Raw genomic sequence first — 10,425 nt, 5'->3', positions numbered from 1 at the left:
AAGATCAACTTTGTTAGTGTCTGTCGTACATGCCCTGTGCTAACAATAACTGCGGACATTCATGTGACAAAAAAAAAAAAATTACATGTAAGGATCATATTATAAGAATAGATATCCTGTTTAGATTTACAAGAACTGAATCTTGAGTCGTCATCCTAGGGAGAAAGTTTGTTTGTGGGAAACCCCTTTCCTTTTCCTTTTTTTTTTTTTTTTTTTTTTTTTGTCTCTCTTCCCTCTCTGTTCTGTCTATTCTTCTTGTCTGGAATTAGATAAAGGAGTATCCGTCCCTGCACATAAATTCTCCCCCCCCACTCAGAATAATAATAAATTAAATTATTTTATAAATGTAACTGTTGGTATAATAGTCCCTCCAGGTCACTATATAAGGACTTCGACTTTCTTTTAATATGTCAGAATAAACGACATAAGTTACATAATGTTATCAACTTTGTAATAAATGTTTTCTCTCTCTTTTTTTCATGTTGTATTAATAAATCTCGTTACGGAGGAGATTTGAAGTTATGTGAGTAGGGGGGGAGGAGAAATATAAGTACAAGATTGAGACACTCTGCAGGTACCATACTTGGGTCCCAGCCAAGACAAACAGCACACCTACAGAGGAGGAGGGTGGGGAGAGAGAAAGAGAGAGAGAAGAGACCAACTACATAAAGGAGAGAGACAGAGGAGAGAGAGAGAGAGAGCCGAGGAGGGACGGATGAGAGACGGAAGAAGGAGAGAGAGAGAGAGAGAGAGAGACAACTAACATAAAAGGAGAGTAGAGATGTAACTAACAAAGGGTATACCATTGCGCATGACTCTCGTGTTCACAACTCCAGAGGTGAACCACCACTGACACTCTATAGTCGTGATTGGATAAGTTCCAGTATCTCTTTTTACAATCGCCATCCCATGGATGTATAAATTTGGCCCCACGCGCCACCCGCCGCTACCTTTCCTCTTCTTCTCAATGAACCATCAAAAAAAAAAAAAAAGAAAAAAATTCCCCTTGAATTTTTTTTTTTTTTTTTTTTTTTTTTTTTTTTTTACTCTTCTGCTTCTCAGCCTTTACCTACTTGAATAAATAGGGTTGCCATTTCCTGTTCTTTAATTTAATTTCAAACTTGGACAGTTTAGCATATACTGAATTATATACCCAACTTTTAATGCTTTAATGTTTCAACACCTAAGCCTCAGAGTAGCATTCTCCCTTTAATGAGATGATGAATCTATAGCATTTTCTTGTCAGTAATAGGTATGTACTTGAAGAAAAAAAAAAGTTTGTTAGTCCCAACTCATTGTTCCAAAAGTCTTGAGAGAAGAAGACAGGATAGGAGAAAGCAAGCCATTCCAAGAATGAACCTTATCTGTTGAGGATAAAATCCACTACAGGCAGGAATTGAAACTGCGGCCTAGTGCATACAAGGCAGATGCACTACCCTACAAGCTAACTAGGCTGGCAGTCAGTAATACAGAATCATACTCTAATTTGGACCTAAGCACTAAAGCAGCAGATTTTCATCACAATACTCGAAGGAAACTTACAAATGAGAGCAATCGTCTCATTGCCATTTCATGACTGAAGAGACATTCACACGGATTCATTTCGTTCATATCATCTCCCATTGTTGACAAATTATTGACTTTGTTCTGAAATTGAAATGAAAAAAAAAAGGTAGGTAAAGTAGATGGTAATTATTCAGAAGCCATGACAATGAAAAAGAAAGCTTCCTTTTGTGTTTAACCTAACTCTAGAATAACACTGATCACGGCTCATTTGGGAAAGCTCTTTTTTGTGTTTAACCTAACCCTATAATAACACTGGTCACTGCTCACTTATTGTGTGACAGATCCTTTATCTAGCAATTTTTCATTGTTGTGGCTTTTGAACCAGTACTGTAAAGTAGTTTGCTGTAGTTCAACTTTTGTTGGTTCTCCCAATATTTTATTCTAGGCATCCCTAATATTGAAAATACTCTTTTAGCCTTAAATCTACAAGTGCATACTCCTCTAGTATCAGTCAAAAGTCAACCCAACCAGATAATTCAGACAGTAGCTGATGCAGAAAAATCCCAATATCTGAGAGTCTGAGACCACTGAAAATTTGAAAATTTAGTCCACTGATAAGCAAAGAGGCGTACAAATCTCACTGATAACTTTGTTCTACTTACGTTTCTAGGGGACCAAAAGATTAAAATCCACTACAGTATGATGATGTGTGAAGACGGGAATTTGGCCGACTGTGAAACTGAGTGTACTTTATTTTACGTGTGAAAGACTTCAGAGACTGTTCGGTTTTCCGATTTTCCAGCAGCTTTTCTAGTTTTCTTCGCGTAAAAAAATTTCCTCCACTAGAAAAATGATTATTGTTCTGTGATGAAAACAAATCAAATCAGCTGATTTTTGTTTACGAATTTGTACTTGTAGACGAGTGATTGGCTGGCTGTGGACCAATCAGAATGCAGCATGTGGGAGCCAAGGAGGTTAGGGCTGGGTGGACTGGCTTCAATTTTCTGATCCAATCAGAGGAAACTCGGTTTAAGTTTGGCTCTCGAATTAAGCAATCTGATTGGTTGATTTCAAACAATTAAAATGATATTAATAATAAATAGCCAATCAGATTATTAAATTTAACCCAAGAGTTTAACTTAAACCGAGATTAAACTCTGGTTGTGGCCCCCGGCTATCAGAACAAGCTGGGTTGTGGCTTGTGGCCCCGGCTATCAGAACAAGCTGGGTTGTGGCTTGTGGCCCCGGCTATCAGAAAAATTCCCTCTGAAGTTTTAAGCAGGCCATAATTGGCGCTTCCCCTATCTGTGCTACAAGAACGGCGGAGGTAAGTGACCCTGGACCCTAGACCTTACACCCTAAATAGTTCCTGGATAGAAGCAACCTCCTTGGCCGAGTGGGTATCACACTAGGCTTGCACGCAGGAGGTCCGGGTTCGATTCCTGGCGGGGCCGAGGTTTTTTTCGGCTCTGTGTTTGGAGTTGAGATTGTTCCTGGAATGTAAAAGAATGTGCCTTGAAGTAATGCGAAAGCGGTTCGAAGGTACAATCTTAAAAATAGAAAAGAGACCTTGAACCATTGACCCTAGTTTAGACCCTGGACCGTCGACCCTAGTCTAAACTCTAGACCCTTTACCACTGACCAAAATCAATACATAAAATCCTAATCTGTCCGCAATTAGGTGGTTATCTGAAAACAAAGTGTCCGCAATTGGATAATCTTTTACGTCGAGTGTCCGCAATTGGATAATCTTTTGCGTCGAGTGTCCGCAATTGGATAATCTTTTGCGTCGAGTGTCCGTAATTGGATAATATTTTGCGTCGAGTGTCCGCAATTGGATAATATTTTGCGTCGAGTGTCCGTAATTGGATAATATTTTGCGTCGAGTGTCCGCAATTGGATAATATTTTGCGTCGAGTGTCCGTAATTGGATAATATTTTGCGTCGAGTGTCCGCAATTGGATAATATTTTGCGTCGAGTGTCCGTAATTGGATAATATTTTGCGTCGAGTGTCCGCAATTGGATAATATTTTGCGTCGAGTGTCCGTAATTGGATAATATTTTGCGTCGAGTGTCCGCAATTGGATAATATTTTGCGTCGAGTGTCCGTAATTGGATAATATTTTGCGTCGAGTGTCCGCAATTCGCCGACATCGACACCGACTAGTTCTTGGCAAACAATGGGGCCTATCAGGATTCGACCCCATTATATTTTCTAAGTTAGATCTACATCGAACTACACCTACTAGTAACTAGTAACATTATTGCGGAAATGGAAAATCTCCAGAAAATTTGATTAGGATGTAGGTATCAGAGACGGAATGAGGCTTCAGAGCAGCTCATGGAGGAAGATCTTAAAAAAGAAAAAAAAAAAAAAAATCCAGGAAAGAAAGGAGAATGGGACAAGAGAGAAATTTTGTCAGGGGAGGAGAAATAGATACGAAGAGGGATGGAGAGAAAGGAGAAGGCCTATAAGGGGGGCAGGGCCATATTTAAGGAGGGTCAGGGTCCCCTCAGGCTTGTTTTTGTCTCTAAAATATGTTGTCTTCTTTTTCTTCTTCTTCTTCTTCGCCTTTTCCCGTGTTCAGACGGGGTCGGCGTTTTTCGTCACCCTCTCAATCAGCTCTAACTAGGGTGATTGCTTTCGGCTAACATCTGGTTTTGGCTACAAATTTCACGAGTGGATACCCTTCACGCTCAACCTTTGCTATTTCTTTAGCAAGGGAAATTTCAGGCTGTAATCCTCCCTGTTTAAAGTCCCCCAGACAGACCAAGATGGTCTACTCCCTGTTTAAAGTCCCCAGGACCCTGTCCCTAAATGGTGTAGTATACAAAAAGATTTCCGTTTGATTTGGAGCATCCCTCCAACCCACTGTTCACATTCCTGCACCCCCCCTCGCTGAAACCTTGGATACGGCCCTGGAAGGGGGAGACATAAAAATTGATAAAGAGGGAGGGAAATTGGAAGACGGAAGACAGAAGGTCTTTATGTAACTAGAAGATGAATAGATGATTGAATTCAGGTTCGGAATCTTCAGGGAATTGAGGAAATAAGTATTTGAGAAAATTATCGTAAACGAACAATAATAAATCTGTTGTAAGATGTTCAGTTTTGTAGCTATGCACATTTGTACATGGATAGATGATGTATTTGTACATGAATAAATGGATACATTTGTAGGTATTATGTAGGTACATTACAGTAGACCAGGTCCAAAAGGGGACAAATTTTTAAACGGTGTTAAAACTGGAAACTATTTTGTATATTTGTATTTCTATATATTTTGTTTATTTTATTTTTATTTTGACCTGTGTAAACAATAACTTATATTGATATACATAAAATAAATATATTTGATTTGATATTTGATTTGATTTGGACATCTCCAAACTTTGACCATATAACTAAATAACGTCAGCTTTGCTAGAAATACCATAACCAACAGATTCCCTTAGATTTTAGATTTTTTTCAAGATCGAAACCATTCAAATCGGCTGCTTGCTGCTTCTTTCAAAAGATATGAGCTTTTCGTGTTTTCCTTAAAAATGTCCTGTTTCTTTAGTCCACTTTTCGAACTGGACTACTCATTTGTATCATGGATACCTACATAGATCGAAACCATTCAAATCGGCTGCTTGCTGCTTCTTTCAAAAGATATGAGCTTTTCGTGTTTTCCTTAAAAATGTCCTGTTTCTTTTGTCCACTTTTCGAACTGGACTACTCATTTGTATCATGGATACATTTTTATGTTTCAAGGCATATCTAAAATATTTATTCTATAGATTTCCTTTTTAGATTTTTCATAGAGGGATCGGTAACTGCTAAGGTCTCATTGTTCCTACAGCGAAAAGAGAAGGAAGACAGCATAGGAGAAAGCCAGCTGATCCGAGAACGAACCTTATCGGTACCTCTATATAATTGAACCACTCTGTATAAACTTGGTTGCAATTTCACTTTGAAATAAGTTCACATCATTTTGTGTGGCGATATTTCGAAAAATTAATTGCTTGAAAGTTCTTCCTCCTCCTCCTTCCTCTTGGTAGTTGTCTCCTCCTTTTCATTATCTTCTCCTTCCCGTTCTCCTTTGGCTCTTAATTTCTCTTCTCTTCATCCTCCTCCTTCTCCTCCTCTTCCCCTCCTTTTCTTTTTCTCTTATTCTAACCTCCGCTTCCCCCTCTTCTTCTTTTTCCTCCTCCTTCTCCTCTTCCTCTTACTTCTTTCTCGTTCTCCCTCTCCTCCTTCACCTCTTACTACTGCTTTTTCTCCTCCTTCTTCTCCTCTTCCTCCTCCTTCTTCTTCTCCTCTTCCTCCTCCTTCTTCTTCTCCTCCTCCTCACAAATTTCTTGACCCCGCCGGGAATCGAACCAGGGTCTCCCGCGTGCAAGGCGAGCGCAGTGACCACTACGCCATGGGAGCTGACATTGGATAATCTTTTGCGTCGAGTGTCCGCAATTCGTCGACACCGACTAGTTGTTGGCAAACAATGGGGCCTATCACGACTCGACCCCATTATTTTCTAAGTTAGATCTACATCGAACTACACCTACTAGTAACTAGTAACATTATTGCGGAAATGGAAAATCTCCAGAAAATTTGATTAGGATGTATCAGAGACGGAATGAGGCTTTAGAGCAGCTCATGGAGGAAGATCTTAAAAAAAAAAATCCAGGAAAGAAAGGAGAAAAGGACAAGAGAGAAATTTTGTCAGGGGAGGAGAAATAGATACGAAGAGGGATGGAGAGAAAGGAGAAGGCCTATAAGGGGGACAGGGCCATATTTAGGGAGGGTCAGGGCCCCCTCAGGTTTGTTTTTGTCTCTGAAATATGTTGTCTTCTTCTTCTTCTTCTTCGCCTTTTCCCGTGTTCAGACGGGGTCGGCGTTTTTCGTCAGCCTCTCAATCAGCTTTAGAGTGATCGCTTTGAGGCCAACTGGTTTTGGCTAAACAAAATTTTCCTAGGGTGATTGCTTTCGGCTGACATTTGGTTTTGGCTACATAAATTTCACGAGTGGATACCCTTCACGCTCAACCTTTGCTATTTCTTTAGCAAATTACACAGAAAACCGCCAAAAAGCGGTAAAATGCCGCCAACCATTGCACCGGTCTTAACCAAAAGTTTCGGAGAGAAAGGAAGAGATGTTGGGTTGTGGTCTCTCTCTCACACATCCTTCCGATTAATTTGAGATGAAGACATCCGTGAAAGAGAGAAAGAGAGGGTGAACAAAGAGAAAGAGAGAGAGAGAAAACAGAGAGAAGGGAGGAATGCCTGAAAGAGAGAGGGAGAGAGAGAGAGATAGAAAGAGAGAGAGAGAGGGAGAGAGATAGTAACAGAGAAAGATAGAGAGAGAGGAGAGAGAGGGAGAGAGAGAGAGAGAGAGAGAACGAAAGAAAACAGAGAAGGGAGAAATGCCCAAAATGGAGAGAAAGAGAGAGCGAGAGAGAGGAAGGAAGGGAAGAGAGAGAGAGAGAGAGAGAGAGAAACCCCGGTTGTGTTTCCTTTTAGGAGCGGAAATTTGTTTTCTATTTCACTTTCTCGGGTTAAAATATCTGTGACTCTCTCTCTCTCTCTCCCCCCTCTCTCTCTACAATAATTAATAAAACTTTGAGAACACAAGTTCTTTTAATTATAAAAAAAAAAAAAAATAATAATAATAATAATAAAAAAAAATACATTATTTTACAATCGAACGAGGAGTAAAAACCCGGGATCTTCTGCATGGCTGCATGGCAAGCAAGCGCGTTACCTCAGGGCGTGTCCGTATTTCCGTAAAATAAAAATGAACATTCTTCTTTGTCGTTTACAGCTAGATCGATCCACATGGAAGCTGAACCAATCGCTACCCATACTTTCCAACATGACTGGAAACCTCAGTGCGAGCTCGAACGATACCAAGGCACCAGTCTTTGCTTCCGCCGCAGGCGAATATTTCAGGTAAAATATTAGCCAGCCTAGTTAGCTTGGTTGGGCGTCTGCCTCGTAAGCGCTAGGCCGCGGGTTCGATTCCCGCCCAGGGCGGATTTTATCCTGAAGGGATAATGTTCGTTCTCAGAACGGCTGGCTTTCTCCTGTCCTGTCTTCCTTCTCTCTTGGATTTCGGGAAGATAAGACCTTAGCAGTTACAGTTCCCTTTGTTAGAAACTTGTAAATATATCAAGCGGAGGTACGCGAACGTCAACTGCCTCGGTGGTGTAGTGGTCAAGACGCTCGGAGTTCCCGGGTTCGATTCCCAGCGGGTCTTCTTTGTCGTTTACAGCTAGATCGATCCACATGGAAGCTGAACCAATCGCTACCCATACTTTCCAACATGACTGGAAACCTCAGTGCAAGCTCGAACGATACCAAGGCACCCGTCTTTGCTTCCGCCGCAGGCGAATATTTCAGGTAAAGTATTAGTCAGCCTAGTTAGCTTGGTTGGTAGCGCGTCTGCCTCGTAAGCGCTAGGCCGCGGGTTCGATTCCCGCCCAGGGCGGATTTTATCCTGAAGGGATAATGTTCGTTCTCGGAACGGCTGGCTTTCTCCTGTCCTGTCTTCCTTCTCGGATTTCGGGAAGATAAGACCTTAGCAGTTACAGTTCCCTTTGTTAGAAGCTTGTAAATATATCAAGCGGAGGTACGCGAACGTCAACTGCCTCGGTGGTGTAGTGGTCAAGACGCTCGGAGTTCCCGGGTTCGATTTCCGGCGTGTCGAAGTTTTTTCGGCTCTGTGTTTGGAGTTCGGACTGCACTCAGCCTCGTGAGGACAATTGAGTAGCCACTTTTATCGAGTAGCGACCAGTGGCAACATTGCCTGTGTAAAAAGTTTGATGATACGAGTAGATGAGAATGAATAGTAAAAGAAGCACTTAGGAATGCTGTGATACCCACAGAAGCTGTGAAGAAGCTCTCTACTTTACCACAACCACAAAGAAAACAAGATTTCATTTTATTCTTTCTTAATTTCGTATCCGTTTTGACCTTTTGACCATTTTTTCAGCCGTTACATCCTGGAAATGCAGCACAGTACTGGGTTACATGACCTGGGTTATATCAAATGGGACATGGCCCTGTGTCTACTAGCAGTCTATCTCATCTGTTATTTCAGCATGTGGAAGGGAATCTCCACATCTGGCAAGGTGAGGAAGGGAAACGAGTGAACCGGAGAGCATAAAGCATAGAGATACTGTTAACCCAGGGGTTACCTTCTTCTTCTCCTCCTTCTCGGTCTACCTCCTTCTCTCCTATCTTTCCTTCTTTGTTCTTCTCTCCCACACTCTCTCTCCTTCCTCTTCTCCCCACTTATTTTACTTCCCCTAATCTGATCCCCCCTATCTTTCTGATTCCCCCCCCCGAGTTCCTCCCTCTCCTCTCCCTCACTTAATATCACTAGTATAAAGTGCACCACTCTATATTAAAGCACGTCACAATCACATCATGAGCTTTTTATAAAATCACAACTTTCGTCATAATGCACGTTACGTGCGGTCCTTTTTATCATCTTCTTCTTCTTCTTCCTCCTCCTTTTTTTTATTATTCCAATCCTCCTCCTCCTTGTTCTCTGCTTCCCCTTCCTGACCCTCCTATTTATTCCTACTCTCTCTTCTCTTCTTCTTTTTCTTCTTCCTCCTCTTCTTCCTCCTTCTTCTCCCTCCTCTTCTTCTTCTTCTTCCTCTTTTTCTTCTCCCTCCTACTCTTTTTCTTCCTCTTCTTCTTCCTCTTCTTCTTCTCCCTCCTCTTCTCCTTCTTCCTCTTCTTCTCCCTCCTCCTCTTTTTCTTCCTCTTCTTCTCCCTCTTCTTCTTCTTCTTCCTCCTCATCTTCTTCTTCCTCTTCTTCTTCTCCCTCCTCCTCCGCGAACATAATCGCGAAATCCGCGAACATAATCGCGAAACCCGCGAACATAATCGGCAAATCCGCGAACATAATCGCCAAATCCGCGGACATAATCGCCAAATCCGCGAACATAATCGCGAAATCACATAGGTACGATATGTACATAGGTACGATACGTGATAGGTAACATACCTATTATTAAAAACAGATAAACAAAATACAGTCGAACCTGGATAAACGAGAATCCAAGGGACCAGCTCATTTTTTCGTTTAAGGCGGTTTAATACAACATTTTCTATGTTTATTTTTTATTCTTTTGGTGTGGGTGGGGGGGGGAACCTCGAACACTTTTGAAAGTTAAGAAGGGAACCGCAACGAAAAAAGTCTGGCCACCCCTGCTCTAATACAATCAAAGGGCTAAAAAAACTTTGACTTCTAAACGAATCCAAGTCCTTCGGCCTTCATTATTACATTTTTGAAATCCCAATAGTTAGGTACATAGGTACAACTACAACCTACATAATTACATTGGTAACTAGTTATGATTGTTATGAAACTTGGTGCATATGACCAAGAAGTTGACAAGCACCACTTAAATATTATAATAGATGATAGATAGATAGATAGTTATGAAACTTACTGGTAGACATTGTTGTGATATTTGTTGTAAGAAGCGTATGCTAGCAGAACACCAAACCCAGGTCCCAGAGAGAAGAATACCTGAGTAGCTGCATCCACCCATACCTGTCAAATCAAGAACACTTCAAGTTAAGCCCAAGGGAGAAGAAGAAGAGGAGGGAGAAGAAGAAAAGGAAGAAGAAGAAGAGGGAGAAGAAGAAGAGGAGGGAGAAGAAGAAGAGGAAGAAGAAGAAGAGGGAGAAGAAGAAGAGGAAGAAGAAGAAGAAGAGGAAGAAGAAGAAGAAGAGGAAGAAGAAGAAGAAGAGGAGGGAGAAGAAGAAGAAGAAGAGGAGGGAGAAGAAGAAGAGGAGGAGGGAGAAGAAGAAGAGGAAGAAGAAGAGGAGGGAGAAGAAGAAGAGGAGGGAGAAGAAGAAGAGGAAGAAGAAGAGGAGGGAGAAGAAGAAGAGGAGGGAGAAGAAGAAGAGGAAGAAGA

At 41.4% G+C, this 10,425-nt stretch overlaps 2 protein-coding genes and 1 long non-coding RNA gene across 3 annotated transcripts in view; 2 read left to right on the top strand and 1 right to left on the bottom strand.

Moving 5' to 3' along the window:
- Positions 1-842, top strand: part of LOC108253235 — a 3,262-nt gene extending 2,420 nt beyond the window's left edge. Inside the window, exon 4 of the mRNA XM_026828348.1 lies at positions 837-842. Coding sequence (XP_026684149.1) covers positions 837-842 — 6 coding nt within the window. The remainder of the gene's footprint in view (positions 1-836) is intronic.
- Positions 843-1,564: 722 nt separating this feature from the next.
- LOC113470133 lies at positions 1,565-2,428 on the bottom strand. Its single transcript, XR_003393303.1, has 2 exons — positions 2,169-2,428; positions 1,565-1,647 (listed from the first exon to the last, which is right to left on the bottom strand). It is a non-coding gene; the product is annotated as an uncharacterized LOC113470133 (long non-coding RNA).
- A 5,337-nt stretch (positions 2,429-7,765) lies between these two features.
- The window catches only part of LOC103515758 (sodium-dependent dopamine transporter-like), a 10,988-nt gene continuing 8,328 nt past the window's right edge, over positions 7,766-10,425 (top strand). The window contains exons 1-3 of the mRNA XM_026828347.1: positions 7,766-7,888; positions 8,481-8,619; positions 8,874-8,899. Coding sequence (XP_026684148.1) covers positions 7,812-7,888; positions 8,481-8,619; positions 8,874-8,899 — 242 coding nt within the window. The 5' untranslated portion in view covers positions 7,766-7,811. The remainder of the gene's footprint in view (positions 7,889-8,480; positions 8,620-8,873; positions 8,900-10,425) is intronic.

This window comes from Diaphorina citri, unplaced genomic scaffold, assembly GCF_000475195.1.
Source record: "Diaphorina citri unplaced genomic scaffold, Diaci psyllid genome assembly version 1.1 scaffold1410, whole genome shotgun sequence".
In the NCBI taxonomy this organism is placed as follows: Eukaryota; Metazoa; Arthropoda; class Insecta; order Hemiptera; family Psyllidae; genus Diaphorina; species Diaphorina citri.
Note: the sequence above shows the minus strand (reverse complement) of the source record. Positions and strands in the feature narration are given on the sequence as shown.